This window comes from Cynocephalus volans, chromosome 16, assembly GCF_027409185.1.
Source record: "Cynocephalus volans isolate mCynVol1 chromosome 16, mCynVol1.pri, whole genome shotgun sequence".
In the NCBI taxonomy this organism is placed as follows: Eukaryota; Metazoa; Chordata; class Mammalia; order Dermoptera; family Cynocephalidae; genus Cynocephalus; species Cynocephalus volans.
In genome coordinates, this window is record NC_084475.1 from 3,720,823 (window position 1) to 3,743,936 (window position 23,114).

Sequence of the window (23,114 nt, forward strand, 5' to 3'; positions counted from 1 at the left end):
AAAAAATTTCATTAGGGCTGAGTTCGAACTTCTAAGTCACATTATTTCTAAATCACACATAGAATTTTCTCTCTTGGCTGACAGTATCCATTATGTTTCTTTTAGGTTATTCAATCAGTCACAAATTCACCCAATTTTGACAACAACCAGGCTGTATTTCTCAACCTCATTCACTTTTAAAATATTATGTTTAGCTACAGAGAATTTCAATTACATAAAAAATTGAGAGAGAGATAACAGATAGGCATGTATCTATTACCCAGAATTTATAAAATATTTAAAATTTTATTTTTAAATTACAGTAAAATTGATCAGTTTTGGTGTACAGTTCCATGAATTTTAACATTACCACCCTGACTTAACAAATCAACATTTTCCTATATTAGTGATACTCTTTTGCCTTTAAAAAAATAAATAGAAATAAAATATTATGGATACAGGTACAGTAACATTTCCTTCCATGCCAACTCAGTCCCCTCCCTCCCTAAATGTAACCACTATCCTGAGGGTGGCTTGTCCATATTCTGATGCTTTTACCACACAGGTAGTTATCTGTAAACACTATATATAACTGTAGTAATATTATGTATATTCTTAAAATTTATATGAAAAGCATCATTCGATATGTGTATGTACACATATATTTTTGGTTTTGGTTTTTGCAGTTTACCCATTGCACATTATGCTACACCTCTGAAATATATCAACATATATTTGGCTCATTAAATTGAACTGCTGTGGAATTTTCCATCATGCGAGTAAACCATAATGTATTCCCGTTCACAGATATTAGGATTGTTTCCATTTATTTTCCTTTGCATATAGGGTTAGAATTAATCTTTCGGTACATGTCTCTTTGTGCCCAGTGCAAGAAATTCTGTAGGGTTCTACCTAGAAATTGTTAAGTGGAAATAATACATGTTTCCAACTTTTCTAATTATTGTCAGCTGTTCTCGAAAGAGGTGATATCAGTTTATAGCTCTCACCAACACTGACAGTGAATTGTCTGTCCCTACACTGGCCAGATGACAAAAACAAAACAAAACAAAAATAAAGAAAGCAAGTTGTCTTTCCACTTTCTTTTCAACCCCTGGTATTACCAGACTTTTTTATTTTTTCCAATCTGATGTGTGTGAAAGGCAATGCTATCATTGTTTTAATTTGTGTTTTCCTGCCTTTTTGTAGGGTTAGCATTTTTCATATACATATTTTTTCATTTATATATATTTTTTGGCCATTCACATTTCCTCTTCTCCGAATTACATGGTCAATCCTTTGCCCATCTTTCAACTGGATAATTTTGCCTTTTTTTTCTCAAATTAAAAAAGAAAAATTGCCCTGTAAGAGTTTTGTTGTTGTTGTTGTTGTTGTTGTTTTGAATACCTGTCCTCAGTCTATATACACATTGCAAATATTTCTTCCAGGTAGTTCTGTTTTTGTGTCTTTTGCAATGCAAAGGTTTTTTAAAAAAATTTTTATGTATGTCTTTTGCTATGCCGAGGCTCTTAATATTAATGAAGTAATATTAATCAGTCTTTTTTTTTATGTCTTGTGTAATTAGTCCTATTCCTCTCTCTAAATAGTAAAGATATTTATCTATATCTCCTTCTTGATTTTTTTCACATTTAGGTCTTTAATCAATCTGGAATTTATTTTTGTGTATGATGTGAAGTAGGGGTCTAGATGATTTTCTAATTGGAAACCCAGTCATTCCAACATTATATACTTTTCCTTGCTAATTTCTTATGTCAGCTCTATTACATACAAAGCACTAATAATGGCTTGGATATATATTTTGGGGCTATTTTGTTCCATGAGTTTCTTTAACTCTGCTCTAGTACCCCACTGCCTTAATTACTGTAATGTTACAGAATGTCATGATATCTAGCAGGGCAAGTCCCTCCCACTTACTCAACTTTTCAAAATTGTTCATCTGAATTTTAGGATTATCTTCTCCAGTTCTATTTTTTAAAAACCAACACTGTTGACATTTTAATTAGATTTGCATTACATTTATAAATTAATTTGGGAATTAGTGCCACCTTTATAATACAGCATTTCCCATCCACAAATATGGTATATCTCACCATTTGTCCACAGCTTTTAAAATTCCCTCCACAAATGATTTTTATACCTCTCCAAAAATATTTTGCATATCTTGTAGATTTGTTACCAGATACCTAAAAGTTTATTTTTCTATTGTAAATGGAATTTCTAAAAATTATATCTTCCTAATTATTGTTCCTGCTGTACAATATTGCTATTGATTTTTTGATATGAATCTTGCTAAATTCTCATACTGATGTTAACAGCTGTCTGGAATGTCTGAAATTTCCATTAGACAATCATATCATCTGCAGATAATCTGTTTCCTCTTTCTTTCTTTCTTGCCTTATTGCATTGACTAGGACCTTCACACATGTTGACTAGAAGTGGTGACAACAGGGGTCCTTATTTGCCTCCCGACTTTACTGTGGACAAGTTCACAGAAAAGATTATTAAATGTTAACAATAAATTTCAGGGATAAATCTGATTAGGTCATGATATATTGTTATTATTACTATTAAGCTCTGAGGTATTTGATTTGCTCATGTTTTGTTTAGGATTTTAGTGTGCATGTTCTTAACTGAGACTGGTCTGTAAGTTTCCTTTCCGTACTATTATTGCTCAGTTTTGCTGTCAGGGGTCATGTGGTAGGCACTATTAGTTGTCTTCCCAGTAGTCACCCTCTGTTCCCTCCCTGTTTCTTATAAGCAGATTGTGCCCCTCTTGAATAGGAAAAAGAGCCCTTTGAACATCTTTCTCTTTTTATCAGGGAGGAAAATCTTAAGCCTCATTGGTCAGAACTAGGGTCACATGGACATCCCTAGCCGCAAAAGTGGCTGGGAAAGTATCTAACATTTCAATCTATTTTACCATAAAATTTTATGTTTTCTATTGACTGTGCTTTTTATAGGTTTCTCTTTTTTATTCCCCTGCATTCTGTGGATTGCTCTTATAAGTTATATATTGTTTTATTACTCCTTCAGAGGTTACTTTACATTTTGGATAGGCATACTTGTCTTAAAAGATCTAAAACAATCAACATCTCTCTCCAATTCCCAAACAATATTAGCACATTAGAGTGTTTTTTACTATAATTACTACCCTCCCATCTTCTGTGTTATTGTTTTCTATTATTTAGATTTCAGGAATACACCCCAATTAATCATTACTAGTGTTTTTAAAACATTCTATGCTCATTCAGATTTGCCCAGATGTTGACCAATTTCTTTGCTTATTAGTACTCCCAGATAACCCCCTCCTTCTTTCTGGGCTGTTTCCTCTTTCTTAAAACACATCCATTAGTAGTTCTTTCAGTGTGAGTCTCTGAGCAGTAACCTCTCTCAGCCCTTGGTTGTCAAAAACAGTTTTAAAGCCTGATCCTCAGATCCAACTCCACGTTTATGTGGGTCCCAGGCCACATTTCCTGTCCCGGTATGGGCATGACACCCTCTGCCCCTAGATGTCAGGGCCTACGCTCAATTCTGATGGCTTCCCTAGTATGAGCTGGTCTGCTTTCCACTGGTTTGAGTTCCATTCTTTATTTCTAGCATCTGAGGAGTTCCCTTTGTTTTGAGCTCAGCTTTATATTGCTATATTTCATCCTGTGTTTGTCATATAAAGTGAGGGAGGGTCCACATTAATCTTTTTAGTTACTATTAGTGGAAGTCCACATATTCTATTTATAACAAATTTCCCTCTTCGTAATATGTATTACTCTCTTTTAAAATAAATATCATATAAATATAATAAGATAAAACAAACAGGAGAGACAGCTGGATACTTCTTATTCTGTTTCAGCAAAAGTTATAAAGTTTCTAAAGTTTTTCTTGATTTTGGTACATAGGGAACATTCCCCAGGCAATAACTTGGGAGAATGCAATCCTCTGCCAAGAAATGGAATTTTCCATAGGCTTCTATTTTCCTGCTTCTCCCTCACTTCTCTTTGCTCTACAGAGATGATCCCTGAGGAGAAACCTGCTCAATATTTGATTTACACCCTCCACACTAAGAATTCCAAAGCAGCACATCAAGAGACCTGTCTCTGTAAGGAAGCCAACCCCCGGGCCAGACCCAGAGCTTAGTCACCGCTGCAAATCAACAGCTAGCTGAAGGTTGAACTGGTTCCAAATCCTAGGAATTCACAACTACTAATAGATCAATGCGATCGGTCTTATTTGCATTTAATCATGACTCAGGAATTCCCTGGTACTGCATCCTTGGGCAGATTAAAAAGCATTGGTTTAATCAGCCCAAGGCCTTCACTGTCAGGATACTGGCCTTGGAAACTTCCATACACCCCAGTAACAGGACCCAAAGCTTCCCATCAACAAAGAGTCCACTTCAGCCTGCTGGGAGTAGAGCCAATACGAGAACAGTGGAATCCAAATATGGATCCTCTCAGAATTGTCTGACCACATCCAAGGTCCTGAGAATGGATAAATATTCTCAGGTGTCCATGGATGAACTGGGGCAATGTCCAGCTAGTATGTTGGAAATGGTTTCTGAATAATCACATACGGGCCAATTGAAGAGGCCGAGGTAGGGCTAAAAGTATTCATGGAAAGGCTAATATAAGAGTGTTTTGCTGGAGTAGACAGTTAATTTCAATAAAATATATTTCATATGACATCTAACTACAAATATTCTGACCCAGAAAAGAAATTAAGGAAGATGGACTGGATGGGGTCTTCTTGCCACCCTCTATCCAATTTACTAGTGGTAAGAAAGTAGCAAGAGATTAAAGAATATACTCTCATTTTCAAAAGCGGAAGTGGTGGTCTTGATTAGTGCTGGTTTGTAATCTTCATTGCTTTACGCTTCCAAAAGGAGAGTGACAGCCTCTACCATGGGAGGAATGGGTCCACTTGAGACATGGAAGCCTCCTTCGCCATTGCATAGCACTTCGGTCACAGGTAATTGTTCATTTTGTTATTTCCCTTTGCATATACCTGAGGGGTCACTTGGCAGCAAGTAGAAATGTTACTAAGTCAAGACCCAGAGGCACACGTCTCTACAATTTATAGACAGAGCCATCTCTTTCCTACAGCTAACACTGGAGAAGGGAGAGGACAAAGGCCTTGAATTCTTAAGATCAGATTCTGTCCTAACATGTCATCAAAGTCGAGGCAGAAGTAAGACGAACGTTCCTCCTGATGACAATGCAGTTGAGGACCATTTTGCAGAATGCAAGGTGGGTTTTCTGTTTTGGAAGCAACGAGACTGGTAGTTGTAGAGGGTGGATGTAACAACTTTCCAAGTGGCTGTTTCATCCCAAACACTCACTACCTCTCCCTCAGTGGCACCATGGGGTCAGGTAGGAGGCGGCGCCAGTGGGGAACGCGGCTGCCAGGACTCACCTGTTGAGATACACCCGCTTCTCGGTGAACTGCCCGTTGCCGTGGTGAGGGTCCTCGAAGGGCTCGTTCTGGACGACCTCCACCCCTTCTCCCCGGTCGCTCTGCTCGTGGCTGTGCTTGCTGATCATGTACAGCTGTCCGATTTTGTACTACAAAACACACAGACACAGGGACAGAGAGGTCAGCCCCACAGCTTGCCTGGGACACTCCCCTTCCCCGACCACAGCGCAGGCAGCAACCAGTAGCATCAGCACTTTCTGCTGAGAAATGAGAGCAGCCGCAGGAGACCGATGCAACTTTCCGTCGGGAGCCAGGAAGAGAGCTGGTGTGAGGGGCAGGGGCAGCGGCGTGCTCCTGCCAGCGTTCTGCACCACCTGGGCATGCACTTGCCGGGGCGGCTGGCGGGCTCTAGGTTTGGCAGCCGACCAACCCCCTGGGCAGTGCCAGGGAAGGGAGAGAACTGGAGTCTCCCTTTTCTTTCTGACCCTACAGGGTTAAATGGAACTAAAGTCCTACTTGGCTTGGCCAAAGACAGCCCCTGGTGTGTTGTTTCTGTCCCTGCTTTCTGCCCAATTAGCAGCTTTGCTGGGCACAGAGGATTCGATATCACCTGTTTCTTCCATCCCCTCCCTCAAAATGCTCAACTCTCCTGGAGGCCTCTGACCCCTGGAACAGCAGTTCTCAAAGGTGGTTGGACACCAGAACCACCTGGAAGCTTTTTAAAGCTCTAGATGCCCAGGCCCCGCCGTGACTGGAGCCAAGGCTAAGAACCCTGTGTGTTCCAGAAGCCTGGTTCATCCTGAGGACCATCTACGGTATCTTTAACTCCTTTTCATCCAAATTCCACTTACAATGTGGAGCCTTCCAGGCCCAGGTCCCAAAAGCCACATGCTTCACACTAAAATGATAAAATGGGCAACATACAATATGAACATTTTTTGTCCTTTCTTCATTTTTGAGCTGTTCCACTCTCCTTCCTGCCTCTCTGAAAAGCCTGGGGCCAGCTGGCATTTCTTCCCCTAGTGAACTTACAAAGTGGCAAAACTAATTTGATAGAGGTAGAAGAGAGAGAAGGGAGTAAAACAACTTTGGCATGAGGAACGAGTCTGCTGGGAGTCAGGAGGCAAAACAATGTGACCCTGCTGTGGTCCTTCCCGCAGATTTGGTGTGAACCGACACAGACACAGTATCACTGAGGCCTCTGGGGTGGAGGAAAGAGACCTGGGTCTGCAGCAAGCTAATGACAATTCTGGGCTGCTCCCAAAAGAGCCCAGGTCAGCAGGGATGCAGGTCCCCTGTCTACATGCATAAGAGAGGGAAATATATTTTAAATTAAGGGGGCAAGTGAAATGTATGTCAACAGTGCGGTCAGTTCCAAAGCTGAGAGGACACGCATGTCCAAAGGTCCCTCTTTCATTCCGAGGCAGGTGCCCAGAGGGAGTGTGAAGAAGCTCTGAAAGGCTCTGTCTGAGGCCAGCCCGAGGGACCAGGCCCAGTAACCATGACAATGGGAGCGAGCAGCTGGCTTGGTCTTCTGAAGAGGCTGTGCTTCCTATTTGTGCCACACCCCTCTCCAGACTGTCTGTATTTAAAATGCTTTTAATGTGAGTGTGTGTGTGTGTGTGTGTGTGTGTGTATCTGTGCGTGCAGGCACATGCACACGCAGACTTGGGGGACAGGGGAATGCTGGGGACAAGAGCAGGAAGAGGAAAGAGGAAGCTCAAAGATAAAATCAATTTTAAAAACAAATTTAGGCTCAGAAGCTTGACCTGGCTTCCTCAGTCCAAGACTGCTTTTACTTTTGCTGATAAAGACTAACACTCTTTCAAAGAGAAGATAGGAAGAAAGTCTACAGACTGGAGATCAGTCTACACCTGTGAGATCAACGCTGCGCCTTGCACAGATGGCCCCACAAGCCCGTAGCAGGGTACTCAGCTGCCCAGCGGGTGGAGATTTCCCTGGTAGCTGCTTTGTACTTGGTGCTCGAGAAATAAATGTTTACATACACTGGAATGTTATTCAGCCATAAAAAGGAACAGAGTACTGACACTGAAATTGCTTAATGGACGTTATGGGTCAAATTGTGTTTCCCCAAAATTCACATGGTGAAGTCCTATCCCTCAGTACCTCAGAATGTGAACTTATTTGGAGATGGGGTCTTGACAGAGGTAAACAAGTTAAAATGAGGTCATTAGGATGGGCTCTGATCCACTGTGACTGGTATCCTTAGAAGAAAGGGAAATTTGGACACAGAGACAGACGCAGAGGAAGACGGCGTGAAGAAAGACAGGACAGGATGCCACCTACAAGCCAAGGATTGAGGCCTGGAGCAGATCCTTTCCTCACAGCCTCCAGAAGGAACCAACCCTGCTGACACCTTGATTTTGAACTTCTGGCCTCCAGAACTGGGAGACGCCTGTTGTTGAAGCCGCCTAGTCTGTAATATGCTGTTTCAGCAGCTCTAGCAATCTAATGCAATGAACAGGTGGGGGTTTCCTTTTGGGGTGATGAAAGTGTTTGGGATCTGGATAGAGCTGGTGTTTGCACAACACTGTGGATGTACTAGGTACCACTGAATTGTTCCCTTTATAATGGTCAATTTTATGTGAATTTCACCTCAATTAAAACGTTGACTCTGCTTCGAAAGCAGACAGCGCTAAACCAATGACCTGTCAAGGGCTTCGGTGGGGGGTTGGCAGAAGAGTTTGTCTACCACCGAGCCGTCTTCAGGAGCTCCAGCCCACTCATGTATAAAAAACGTATGGGACCAAGGTCGATTCATGACACAAAGAAGCTGTTCGCCAGACGCGAGTCAGCTCTGGCTGAGTTCGCTCGAGTGCTTCCTGCCTGGTGGAGATGAGAACAGGCGGCTGATTCACCGGCGGCCAGAGGAAGGCCCAGCTGCATGGCTCATTGATCATTCCAGTGGCTCCTGAATGAGCCCGCACAGGGCAGACACCAGCCTTAGCTTACTAAGACAGCGCCAGTCTGGGGGTGACCCGCAGAGGCTGGGAGTGGCGGGACATTCAAGCCTAGACACCGAGATGGTCAAGGGCTCTGCGGCTGTCACTTCTTTCTCTCCCAAGAAAATCAGGCCCACTCTGCTGGTGGTGGCCCTCAGAGCCGGGCCGTCCAGGAGCAGAGGTTTTTGTTGTTTTTAAATCACAAATTGACTCATAGACACAAGCAGCAACAGTGTCTCAGTTAGGGGAGAGGGAAGGGACAGATAGGTCCTGGAACCAGCTGTTTCAAGATCGCTAAAGATGATCACTAGAGATCCCAGGGCATTCCAGATCTCTCCAAGTGGAGATTGGGACTCTCACTCAAATGCACACAAGTGCTGGGAAGCACCGGAGCAGAGCGGGGCATCTCTCACAACTTGTTCAGTACTACAAGGCACCGAGGCTAAAATGTTCCATCTTTAGGAAGCCTGTTTCTTTTTTCCTCTTTCACACTAATTTCTTGCAAAGCTCCACCCTAATTTAGTGAAAATACTATGTCCCTGATCACCACCTCCAAATAAACTTATATGTGAAATGAAGGCTGCAAAATCCGAGGACCCAGAAGGGTTCTGAAGCCTTCCAAGCCTGAGAATTAATCACAGCACTGATGATGATAATGACGACGACGATGACATAGCATTGCTTATTGACTGCCCGTTAGCGTAAGGCACCAAGTGAGTGCTTTATACTCATTTCTAATGCTCACGATGATTCAGCCAGGTAGGTAGTGACCTATGAGGATGCCATCTCAGAGACGTTAAAGACGTCCCCCTTGCCACGTAGCTTCTAGCTGGCAGAGTTGCGACTTGAACACCAACTTTAGCCTTTATGTCTTTGACAGGTGAATTGCTTTACCAAATCTAGGCCTCACTATGATTTAAAAAGGATGAGGATGGGGGCAGAAAGCCACTGCCTCTGAACTTTGCAGTCTCAGAGGATGAGTCACTAATGTCTGATTAAAAGATCAAAGTTGTTTAATCTGTGCTCACATACAGAATACTGGGGAATTATGCTCTAACTTTATAAAATCTATTGTTGTAATTCCAGAGTTTGGGTAATCATCATTATAGGCAATCATGATTAGACACGGCTCTGCACTGCAGGCTGAGCCTCCATGTAAGCTATCATCAGAACAGCTATCCCAAATAATTATCTCTGTAGTCAAAAAACATCATGGGGCTCCAGATCCCCCCCACTTGCTCTCGGTGCTGTGCATTTGACAGAGGTGCAGAACGCAAGGCAGGTGGGCTTGCGTGTCTATGTGGAGAAGTAGAGCAGCTTTATTAGTTTATACTTCTGCAAACTGTAGGACCATCAAGTTACCTAGTACAGTTCAACCTCAATCCTTGATTTTAAAAAAGGCGACCCCAAGCCAAAACTTCTGGGCATGGAAAGGGAGTATTAACTGACAGCCAAAAGTACCTTCAACATCATCTTTGCCTGAAGAAGTACTGGACCCGAAGTTACAGGCTCAACAGAACTCCAAGCCAGGGCTGATTTTCACTTAACCCTCCTCCAGCCACCGAGCTTCAGACTTTCTGATGGACAGCTTCCTATACACCCCCACCCTAAAGGACCCAAGTGTCACCTTCCTTCCAGCCAATCCCGGTGCCTACCCACCCCCCATCCACTTTCTCTTCCTCCATTAGTCCCAATACCATTTCCAAACATCACGATATGAAAAGTGAGAACCACTGCTTTGCTATAAACATTACCAACTCTGGGTGGAGTTATGCCCTGAAGATAGGACTTGAAACCTCAAAGCCACAGGTTGAGAATCTGAATTTATTCTACTTTGGCCTTTGCCATCCAAATGGATAGATGCCACATAACCTAATAAGCACAGACAAACACCCATCCCTCTGATTTAGCGTGAAATCATGAATTTTCCCATCTGTGAAACCTGCCTGATTTCTGTCTGTTTCACTCTGGCTGTGTGGATAGAGGAAAGAGCAGAGGGTGAATAATTTGGCATTCTTGGGAATTGCCCACAGTATTCATATCACTACTAACGTTTTTGCTGGAACTTGTTCTTCCAGCCTTCTCTGCTGCCAATACATGGACCTCAAAGCACAGTGAAGCAATTGCTTCATGATGCACAAGAAGCCCACTGAAGAAAGTGTCTGAAAGATAAGCCATGCAGGATGCAGGCCCATTGCCCACTTCATACCAAGTGGTGTCAAAATTGTAATCACACATAGGGAAGGAGATACAATGAGTCCAGACTTTAACAACCTTCTCTCAGAAAGCTAGAGGCTAGAGCTGTCTGTTTTCTGTAATCCCACAGCACAGCTAAGGCACAGGGACAAATGCTCTGGTCTAGCAGTCAGCAAACTTGTGGGCTGGCACCTGATTTTTAAATAAAGTTTTATTGGAACACAGCCATGCACATTCATTCTGTGGCTGCATTCACATTACAACAGCAGATTTGAGCAGTTTTTACAGAGACCACATGGCCCCCAAAGCTAAAAATAGTTTAGTATCTGGCCCTTTACAGAACAAGTTCCCTGAATCCTGTTCTAGTCCACTGGTACTGGGTCCACACTGGGCCAGCCTTAGGTGTTTACCGAGACCTGCGCTGTACAGTAGTTACCAGCTAAATATGACTAGAGAGCATTTGAAATGTGGCCTGTGCAATAGAGGGATTGAATTTTTAATTTTCTTTAATTATAATGAACTTCAGTTTAAAGAATGGTACTTGATTCAGTTATTAGAAAACCTTTGCACATATTTGAAAACTGGGTATGTGAATCTACTTTTTCAGCTGGGAATTTAAATAAAGATCGGGTACCACTGATGAAAATTAAGGATCTAACTTGGGATTGCTAAAAGTGTAAAATGTACATTGTATTTTAAAGACTTATTAACCCTCCCCTTCAAAGTAAAATAGCTCATTAGTAATTTTTATATTGATTACATATTGAAATAATAGTATTTTGGATATACTGGGTTAACTAAAATATATTCTTAAAATTAACTTCACCGGTTTCTTTTTACTTTTTTCTGATATGGCTATTAGAAAAAATTACATATGTGACTCTCATTTGTGACTCATGTATTTCTATTGGACGGTGTTGGACTAGACCCTAATCTAGACCAACTAGGAATCAGGGTGGGGCCATTATGCCACGTCAAGACTTCATCACCAAGACTCTGGAGGCTGGTTGGTCAGGTGTCAGAGCAAGGCCAAGAGCTTCTACGTGCTTCCAAGCTAGAGAGGAGATGCACTGGTGATCAGAAATGTGTTTGGAGAAGCCCTCCCTTCCCGAAGACTGTCTATTACGTGGGCCTCTAGAGAGGTGATAATCATTCACAGTGTGCTACAGTGGAAACCACTGGGGTTTAAAAAATGAAAATGTGGAGCCAACGTCCTGCTTCTGCCTTTGACTAGCTTTGCACCTTTAGACAATTTACTTATCTGAGGCCCAGTTTGTTATCATTAAAACAGGACTAATAAAATACCTCACAGGACGTGGGGAGAATCAAGTGAGAAAAAACTTACAAATTAAAATGCTCCATAAATTATAAAACTGTACACAAACTGCCCTAGCTCTTGCTCCTTCTATTTGGCAACATGTCTGATGGGGACCTGCCAATCTGTTTTGCTCGTGTCCCTACTATGCTACAGTTCTATAAATTATAAGACCACAAGGCATTTGCCATATACTTGTACAATGCAAAAACCAAAGAAAACTTGACTATCTGCTCAAGACTATCTTTTCCTTCTGTAAAAATTTCATTAGATTGTAGACAGATTACACACCTTCCAAAGGTATTATAAAAAGCCCAGGAACCTCCCCTGATATGAGGTACCTAAAACTGTCAAATTCATAGAGACAGAAAGTAGAATAGTGACTGTCAGGGGCTGGGGAGAAGGGAGAATGGGAAATTAGTGTTTAAAGGGTACAGAGTTTCAGTTTGGGATAATGAAAGCTCTGGATGGTTGCATAACAATGTGAATGCACCTACTATCACTGAACTGTACACTTAAACATGGTTAAAATGGTAAATTTTATGGTATGTATATTTTATTGCAATTTTTTAAAAAGTCCGGGAACATGTCATTTTTCAGTAAGTATGGCTCATATCTCAAGGCGGCCATCTAATTTTTTTAATGATTATGAAAAATATTTTAAAGGACAGGGACCTTTCTATTTGATGGATCTTTGGTTTGGAAGCTTTTTTGAAGGTGTTGAGCCCAGTGGACAGAAGAAATATAAAATGACTTCCCTTAGAGACTGTATTACATGAAACACCCTGATTCCTGCCATGCTAGGGGAGTTGTCTGCTTGCCGTGCCCTAAACTTAGATGTCTTTAATATGCGAATTCTGGAGGATTCATGTTGCTGGAGGATTCACGGTGCTCACTGTGACGTGTTGCAGACAAAGACCTTGGCAGAAGGGAAAGGGTGATTAACCGCACACAAAGACATTCTGATCCCTCCAACCTTACACCATGTCAATGGGAACACGTTCCTTATTGGACTTGATCATCACATTTCACAGCCTACCCCCTCCAGTTGCTCTCCAGCCCAGGGTTCTGCCTGAGAGTGACTCTACAGCAAGATTCATGCCAACGTCTTTTTCCTTTGGGAAAGAGTGTATTTTTACCTTCAAGGGTTGGATTGGATTTGGGTTCTGCCCAGGGCAAGGACATGCCTGGCTAGTCCCTGCATCTTCCAAGCTCTGTGATTCAATGTGCAGATTTCTCCATGTAGACAGAGGTTTTTTTGTTTTTTTTTTTAAGGTGTAAAGTTCTTAGGTGTTTTGTCAGATGTCTCTCTGCCAGGTCAATAAACCACAAAAACCAATATCCGATGCTACAAAGAAAATACAGACCTTCAGCTCATATTTCAGGATATCAGCACATCATCACGTTTTTATCTTTTCTCCTGGATTTTTATAAGCAGCCCTCTGAGGTGCCTTGTTTACGTAATACCTGTGTCATTATGCCAGGGTGTGGGAATGAAAAAGCTGATAAAAGATTTAAGAAGGACCTGGGTTATCGATATTTAATTCAAAAAATCCTCCCTTTGTGACAAACTAATATACACAGCATTGTACACTGGTGTTTAACCCATCCTAAGTTTGGACTGAACCGAATAAAAATAGGGCAACTTAACTCCAATGGAAGGGCTCGGGATGCTGGCGCAAGGACAACTCTACATCCCTGGGGTTGCTGCAAGGCTGTGCAAATCCTTTCAAGTACATGCAGCCATTTAGGACACTAAGTCCAGGACAGTAACAATATTCTTTATTGTATGTGAAAAGCAAGAGTGCACATTTTATCTGCTTCTTCCAACACTGACTCACCTTTGGGGGTGGTATTCTAGCCCCAGGAATTCATGTGACTCATGAATGAAAAGCCAAAATGATAAGACACAGCATGTACAGCTACATTATAAGCATCGGCTAAGGCCATCGGTGTCCTCCCCTCACGTTTATAAATGAGAAGCTGAACAGATTAGCCATCCGTGGGAGCCACGAAAAACTCTTAAGAGAGCAAAAACAGGAACTTCTAGAACTCAGCTCAAAACCACAAGGGTACTTGGCCCTCGTGGCAGAATGTGGGATTTCTCCATCCCTTGGTTGTGGGGACAGTCCTGGTTCTTAAGAGTCCTGTGCATTCTGTTCATTCATTCAACAAGCATTTAGTGTGGGCCAGAGCCTGCAGACACTGGAGGCAAAACTGTGAGCAACAGGCCTGGTGTCTGGCAAAGAGGAGGGTTTCTTGAGGGTTCCTGCCTTGAAGACAGAAGACTAAAGGAACTCAACAGAGCTCTCAAACGATTTGCTGGCAAATGTGAAACCGATCACAACTCCAGTAAAAGGAGAAGTCTGGTGACAGGGCTGACCTTTAGTAAGGAATCGAGCCTCTTGTGTGTTTACTACGGAACATAAACCCACAGCCAATCACAAGACCAAAAAGGGGGGAAACTGATATAGAGCTTTCCTGGCACACAGACCTGGAGCTAACTACTTGCGCTCTGTACAGTGACCTCATGACCAGAGGTATTCCCAGGAGAGCGGTCCATCTAGTATCAGGCTAGCAGGGCCCTTCCCAGAATGAGCGGGGGCCCTTCCCAGAATGAGCGGAGCCCCTGTTTGTGAAGTTTATTACAAGTAATAAGCTTTCATGAAGTCCTGTATAAAAATGACCGGTACCAACAAGGGAAGCTGTAGTACTGGTTAAAAGCAGAAATATACTTTGAAGAGAGACAGCGATTAGTTTCACTGTTCTGAGAACAGAAAGGTAAACTGAATGCAGAGAGCAGCACTTGCTGTTTCACGTACAACTGAACAATAGGAGTACTTGATGTTTTGAAAGAATTATTCAAGCCACTTCATGCCTAGAAAAACAAGATCTCGGTAATATTTGCAGGTCACTGAACTCCTTTGCTTGTTTAAGTGCTAGCTGGTGTGGCAAGTGGTTTCAGGGTTCTGGTAACTATCTAGCAATGCTGGGAGAGAGTTATAACCAAGTTCTACGTGTGGGTCTGAGCTTGGGAAGTTGCAGCATCATTCTTCACCTGGCTGTGGAGGACAGGCCCCAGGTTCCATGGGAACGTTACTTGTAGCCAGCGATGGTGTGTGGCTGGTGGCTGGGATGCACTATTTTCTTAAGCAATAGCAGCCTGAGGGTGTTTCTTCCGCGGTAAAAAGCAGCAGATTACTGAGAAAAGCAGAGCGTTGCCAACTCCTGCTGTCCTGAGATAGTTAATGAAGACAGGCAAAATAGAGCGAACTGGGTACATTTCCAGCAATCGCTACATTTAAAAACCTATCTTCTGAGCTCCTGTTGCACTTTGGACTTATTCTTATGAGCTGCAGAGATATTCTATCAACTGGTCCAGGCCGAGTGGTGGCCCTGTCCTTCCCTGCCTCAACAGGTGGTGGTCCTTCCGTCTAGCCTTTCTGCATGTCCTCCTGAGGGATGACACTAACAAGTCCTTGAGCCAACACCATGATGAAACATAATTTACCCTGTTTCCAAAGAGCTGGGAGAAAACAGACAAGACGAGGAACAGGAGGTGGTGGTCTTCACAAGATTTTTCTTTCTTCCTTTACTGTGGCTAAATATATATACATAACATAAAATCTACTATTTTAACCATTTTTGAGTGTACGATTCAGTGGCATTACGTACATTCACAATGTCATGCAACCATCACCACTATCAATTTCCAGAACTTTTACATCCTCTCAAACAGAAACCGCACCCATTGCACGACTCTCTATTCCTCGCACTCCCCAGTAACCGCTAATCTATTTTCAGGTCTATTTTAGATACCTCCTCCAAGTGGAATCACACAATATTTGTCCTTTTGTGTCTGATATATCTCACTATGTGCACAAGGTTCATCCATGTTGCAGTATGTGTCAGAATTTCACTCCCTTCTTAAGGCTAAGGAATATTCCATTACATGGATAGAGCACATTTTGTCTATCCATTGACCTACTGATGGGCATTTGGGTTGCTTCCGTCTTTTGACTAGTGTGAATAATGCTGCTGTAAACATTAGTATACAAGCATCTCTCAGAGTCCCTGCTCTCGATTATTTTGAGTATAGATCTAGAAGTGGAATTGCTGGATCATATGGTGATTCTATGTTTAACTTCTTGAGGACCCACCAAACTGTTTCCCACAGTGCCAGCACCATTTTATATTCCCATCAGCAATGTATAAGCATTCTGATTTCTCCACATCCCGGACAACACTTATTTTTTGTTTTTTTGGTAACAGCCATCCTAATGGGTGTGAAGAATGTTAAAGTCAACTGTAGGTTCGATTTTGGATTTTGGATCTCTTCTTCTCATGAAGCCCATTTTAGGTGGTGCTTGGGCATTTCAAACCCTTGTTCCAAACAAGTACTGAGAAGCCCTGGGAGAGATTTCAGCCCTATTACTCCTATAAACCAGAAGGGTCAATCGGTAGACTCTTGATGAAATACTGACAAACTAAGATGGTTATTTTTCAGGGAATTGGAGAGTGTCTGGTGCACACGTAAGATAAACTCAATGCAGTAAATCCCTTTAATATTAAAAAGGCCCCAACACATTTGCAAATGCTTAAGTTACTCTTTGTAAGGGCACCTCAAAGAGGCAGCTATGAATTAGTACTTGGGGGAGCCCAGGGGTGGTGGTAGGCATGACCAGAAAAGGCACTTCTCTTTCTGTTATAGAAGCTACTTTAAGTATTATTTTGATGGCCCAGCCAGGAATGTAGTAAATTATAGAATCACAACACAGGAGGCAGCAGAGTCACAGAATTTACTTATGAATCACATGTATATAATTTATATTCAAAGATTCGGAATGAAAAAGCCATTCTTGATAATTTGCATTTTCTACATTTTTCTTATAAATTAAGTCACTTTTTATTCTATTTTAGGTGATAGCTACTCTTTAAAAAGTAATTTCAGACATGGCTTTTAAGCTCTGTAGTAGATTATATAGATATTTATCATACTTTTTTTTTAAGTACACAATTCAGAGGCTTTTAGTATATTCACAAGATAGTGAAACCACCACTACTAACTAATTAATTCCAGAACATTTCCGTCATTCCCAGAAGAAGCCCCGTTCCCATTAGCAGTCACTCTTCCTTCCCTCCTCCCAGCCCCTGGCAACTGCTACTCTACTTTCTGTCTCTACGGATGCGCCTATTCTGGACATTTCATGTAAATGGAACCATATAGTACGCGGCCTTTTGTGACTGAATTCTTTCACCTAACATATTTTTAAGATTCGTCCGTGTTTAGCATGTGTCAGTACTTCCTTTTTATTACCGAATAATATTCCGTTGCATGAATAGACCACATTGTATTCATCCATCCGCCAGTTGATGGACTCTTGGGTTGTTTCCACCTTTTGGCTCTTGTGAACGGTGCTGCTATGAGCATTGATGTGTGAGTCTTTGTGTGGACATATGTTTTCATTTCTCTGGGGAATGGAATTGCTGGGTCATTTGGTAACAATATGTTTAACCTTTTGAGGAACTGTCACATTTTTTCCACAGCAGCTGCACTATTTTATGTTCTAACCTACAATGTCTCATACTTATTTTTGATAGTTTTAAGTTACCGATATTAACAAGAAAGCCAAACAAGTGACTTAAAAAGCCAAGAGTGAGCCATGGGATGAGTGTGGCCTTGGTTGCCCATGTTACTGTCTTATACACTTGGGCGTATCAAGCACTGAAAAATATCACGGGCAGCTCTCCAGCCACGTGGCGTCTTCTCATTACTCTGCAGAGACAACAAAGAGCTAAACTTCACACTACAGACAATTAGCATGATATGCTAAGACAGCATATCCAAATGTGCTAATTATGCGGCATAGACAGAAAGCACGCAAGGGGTTAGGAACACAGCGGTGTCAGGGGACATCATGGAAAATGAGGCTTGATCTGTGTGTGGATAGGAACTAGCCTGGCAAGAAAGAAGGGAGAGGTCACAGCATGCAAGCGAATTCTGTAAATTTACTTGCTCACAGCAAAACTTCACTACTCCACCAGAATCTCTGCAGATGCTTGACCGAAGTAATCATAAAAGCTGCCACACAGACTGCTGGCTTCCCTAGAACTCAGCACGGTTCTAAAATAATTATACTGACTTAATCTTCACAACAACACTATGAGGTAGGTAGTGTTTTTATACATATTGGCAAATAAGGAGACTGATGCACAGAGAGGTTAGATAACTTGCCCCAGGTCACCCAGCAAGTAAGGAGTAGAGCTGGGATTTGAACCCAAGCAGTCCAGCTCCAGGATCCACCCAGGTAGCAATGTCCTTGGCTGTTTGAAGGCTGGGGGAAAGTGTCATGGAAGTAAAGCGACTTTCCTCACTCCTGCATGCTGCTGACAGTTTTAGGCTGATGCTAGAAAGAGTTTTTTAAAGAGGTGGGAGAAGCAGAGGTAAGGAGAGCAGAGAGTGAATAGTCCACAGGGGAAGACACTGGGGGGAACAAAATTAGAAGCCAAGAACCTGAGGTCTTTGGTCCCCTCCTGGAAAGTCTTCCTCCTACACAAATTCCAACACACAGCCGTGAAAGGAAGCACACCCACCCATCGAAGTCCCTGAGGTCTGAAAGCAAAAATTAAAATTACTGAGTCCACCTAATTTGGACTCCAAATGTGTGGGTGGGAGAGATTCCTGCAGCTGACAGCTGATGTGACAGGGATTTCATGCAAAGGAACAGCAGAGCGTCCCTGCCTTCGGATTTGAACATTTCCAAATGTGACTCTAAACTCCAGCCTGAAATAATACACAGGACAAGAGCTGAATATAGATATGGTGTGGGAGAAACATCCCTCCCGTTTGTCCAGTCCACCAATGTGTAGGAAAGTGAGACAGACACCCGCTCCTCTGCGCCCTTCTGCAGCGCACACTGACCAGGCAGTGGGCTCCGAGTCTCCGCATGCAGCTTCCCAGCTGGACATCACAGTCCTCACCGCATTTTGGGGGCAAGAATTGCATATTCAAAGTCTTCACTAAGCTATTCCAGCGATCTGAATCTAAGCCTTTGGCGATCCACTGAAGTCACATATTCTACCCTTTTGTTCTCTCCCCCAGGAGAAATGTAAAATCTAAGCCCCGATGTACAGCTCCCTGATGATGTACATTAAGGACGGTCCCTAAGGCAGACACAAACTCCTTTGTGGGAAAAGAATGAGGAAAAGGCTCCTGAAGTGAGACATTGCACCTTCTTCCCTGGGTTTTCCTTCTCTTCGGCGCCCTCCTCCCCAATCCCGGAGGAAGACCTTTCCAGATCTGCTGACAATCCCTGGAGGAGCAAGGCCTTTCCTCGTCTCTCCTCTTGGGCAGACGGTATTTGCAAACTGACATATGGTAAATCCAGTCACCCAGGTAACCGGGCTCCAGTTAGCAACAGCGGATGAAGGTCAGCCCGGTTGCTTCTAAAATTAGAAGTCAGACAAATCTGATTTTTAACTGTTCAAGGTAGGATGCCCAGTCAGATGGCAGATTCAATTCTTAAGATGAATTTCCAGTCGGGAGACCTGGCATTAGTTAATAAAGGCAAGTTGGGGCACTCCAACATGATCCTAACATAGGTTTTTATGTGTTGAAGTTTTAGCTCCGTGACTTTCCTGTTTCTGTAAATAATCCTACTGCGACTCCAATCTCTGTTAGTTGATCATCTTGGGCCTTGGCGTCTCCCTTGATTTTCAGACTCAATCAGTCATTAAGAATTGCTAATTCCACGTCAGGCACCTAAGGCCTTCCACAGTCGGCTTTCCCCATCACCACCCTGGTCCCTACCGTCCTCCCCCGATTCCCGCAACAATCTCCCCTCACAGTCAAACTGACTGCCTTTGAAAAAGACCCATCCTTTCCAGCCTCTTTTGTCTTGGCCCCCACAGATCTGCCCTACCTGGGATTTTCTCCCTTCTTTTCTTTCCCTGACCATGGACGGGGTCTTGGGTGGGCTTCAAGGAGAGCAGGAAGTATGCATAATCCTCCCCAGCCACTATATCTCAAAAGGTCCATGTCTACAAAAAGGTTAAGAGCCTCCAACTATCTACTCACAAATAGCATCTATACCTGCATTTCCCATTATGATTTTAAGAAATGATAGCTCCACAGGATGCTAGGTATTGGGCAAAAGAGCTCCACAGTGTTGGAAACATTAAGTCGAAGAGGCTTAAACAGGTTTGTGATGTGTGCATTCTCAGTCTTTCCTGACCGACATGCAACACGAATAACCAGTTTCACCATGGAACCCCTTCTCAGCAGTCTCTTCTCAGTTGTCCCCTTAGAGACCCTCAGGACACAGCATGGGCAAGCTGAGCTTTGCTTCTACTTGACAACTGCCAATGAAGCACAGATTTGTGATACTGCTTCATTTTGAGTTACTTATTTTTTAACTATATATTTTTAGTGATCATTAGAAATTGTGTCACTGTACTTATTATGTTGGGCTCATTTTATATCTGTTTCCCCCACTGGACTGGAAGCAACTTGAGGGTAGGGTGCATACCTTGACTTTATGCTTTATCGTCCTATCTCCAGTGCCACACTGACTGGAGATTAGATACTTAGGATATGCTGAATAACCGTGAATGAATGAATGATCAAGCTTATCTCCCCAAGTAGAAAATAAGCTCCATCGGAATACGAACTACAGATGAATGACATTTTAAACTTTTTTTTTTGTATTCCACTGCACCTAGAATACAGCTTTGCTTATGGCAAAAGATTCTTATGGTTAAAAAATCAATAAAATTCTTAAAAATTAAATGCATTGTAAAATACTTGCCAATATTTTCACCAATTATGTCTTGGGCACCAAGAATTTGAAAATGGATAAGATACAGTCCTTGCAATTGAGAGCTTAGATTCTAGTAAGGGAAACAGACATATAAGCAAAAAATGATAATAAAATATAAATACTCCAAAAGGAAGTTCAAGGTGCCTGAGAACACAGATGGGGCATTCGACTTCATGAGCGCTTGGAGGAAGGGTCAGCACTGTTGTGTTGAGATTTGGTGATGGGATCTGATGCCAGGGCCTGAACACCCAAATCCTCAACCAGCCATACTAAAACACATTTTGGGAGGCAATTGGCCAAGAGGCTGCCCTAGTTATGGCAGTACTCACACTAGTGGAGCTTTGGCCTCCAACCCCAAGGTGGGTCCTGAGCCCTGGTGAGCTGGCCTCCACGGCCTGGAACTGGAAGGCCCTGTGGCCCAGGGGGAGTCATCCTGGGGCTCGGATCCAGGCAGGCAACATACCTCCACAGTCTCCACATCCAGAACCAAAGCTGGATCCTCTATGTCTTACGAATTGAGAGTGAAGGATGGGACGTCTAATAAAAGAACACACCAAGGGAAAGAGTTGAAGCATTTCTCTCCTCCCCGCGAACGAGGCACACAGCTGGTCTCACTCACCTACTTGGCCTTCCTGGACAGGGCAGCTCGAAAGCAGGAGAATCCCAGGACTCATCTGACCCTCATTTTTTGTGGGAAAACCTGGGGATCCTAAGAGGCAGCAGGTCATGGAAGACAGATGATGCCCCTAGACCAAAGTCCAATGGATCTAGTTCTTGACACCTCCAAAAAGGTGCTCATGCTCTTTGGGGGTTGGAGTCAGGAAGGCAGTAGAGAACAGCATTTTTCAATCCTGGCCACACAGAGAATCACCAGGGAGCTTTAACAAAAATCGCAGCACCCACATCTCACTCCATGGTAATTGAATGCTTTGTCTGGGTGTGAGGCCCAGGCATCAGTATTTTTTAAGCTCCCCAGGTTAAGTTTGAGAATAACAGGGGTCAAAGGAGTCGAGAGGGCCCTGGAGCACCCCCTAGGGACAGGCAGGACTGATTTATCCAAGGAGTAACATCTCTGTTGCCTCCAGGGGTTGGGTGAGCCAGGTCAGTAATGAAGCCAATACCAAAATGATCAGACATACAGTAAGTACCCCCTTATCTGCGGCTTCAGTTATCTGCCGCCAATTGCGGTCTGAACATATTACGTGGAAAATTCCAGAAATAAACCATTCGTAAGTTTTAAATCGTGCCGTTCTGAGTAGTGTGATGACATCTCAGGCCATCACACCCAGTCTCGCCCAGGATGTGAATCATGCCTTTGTCCAGCGTATCCACGCTGCATAAGCGGCCTACCCCTTAGTCACTTAGTAGCAATCTCAGTTATCAGATCGACAGATCACAACAAAAAGAAGAGTGAGTACAGTACAATAAGATATTTTGAGAAAGAGACCACATTCACATAACTTCTGTAACAATGTATCGTTATAATTGTTCTATTTGATTATAGTTATTATTGTTAAACACTACTGTGCCTTGTTTATAAATTAAACTTTATCGTAAGTATGTATGTACAGGTATAGGAAAAAACATAGTATATATAGGCCTCAGTGCTATCTGCAGTTTCAGGTATCCACTGGGGGTCTTGGGATGTACCCCCAAGGATAAGGGGTAGCTACTATAATTTCTTGGCAAATTAAACACATGGGAATATCCTTTACTTATGCAAAGAAATATGCTCCCTTTAATTTTTTTTTTAGCTTCCCACATTTAGTAGGGACATGGGTACCAAGAAGTATTCTTTTACCATAACCAAACCACAGGGCACGTGTGATAATGAGCTACAAATGACATCAGAGGCATGAGAGTGGGGAAGAAAAGTGTATGGAGCCTGGAGAACCCATCCCCTCTCTAGAGTGGACAGCAGCAATCCAGTCCTAGAGGATGCTTGCCAACGTTTCCTATTGCTCAAGAAGATTTTTATGTGAAATGTCCCAACTTTAAAATGTTGGCTCAGATTAAAAAACAAAAATACCACAACATTCCATGTAAACATAAGAAACTTGTGAACTGCATTTAGTCATGCAGTTTGTAACCTCTGAATTCATGTAAGTCGGTTGCAATAAAGAGAGAGAACAGAGGTGTACAGCCAGGATACTAGAAAGTGTTATATTCAGAGCCAAGCCATCTCATTGACGTTTGAGCCCTGAACAAGTATGGGAATAGAGAATATATAAAAACACTGTACATGTCTTAGCATAGCTCTTTTTCCAAATATCCCCCATACCTTTCACCACCTCAGTATTGATACTGCTCAGAAAGCACAGATTGGAAAACACAGTATGTCTTACTATAGCAATAATAACCATAGTTGGCATTTCCTGAACATTTACATTGAGACAAAGATTACATGTTTCATATAAA

At 42.7% G+C, this 23,114-nt stretch overlaps 1 protein-coding gene across 1 annotated transcript in view; it reads right to left on the reverse strand.

Annotated features, from left to right (window-relative positions):
* Window positions 1-23,114, reverse strand: part of PITPNC1 (phosphatidylinositol transfer protein cytoplasmic 1) — a 241,292-nt gene that overhangs the window by 125,736 nt on the left and 92,442 nt on the right. Inside the window, exon 2 of the mRNA XM_063081104.1 lies at window positions 5,404-5,552. Coding sequence (XP_062937174.1) covers window positions 5,404-5,552 — 149 coding nt within the window. The remainder of the gene's footprint in view (window positions 1-5,403; window positions 5,553-23,114) is intronic.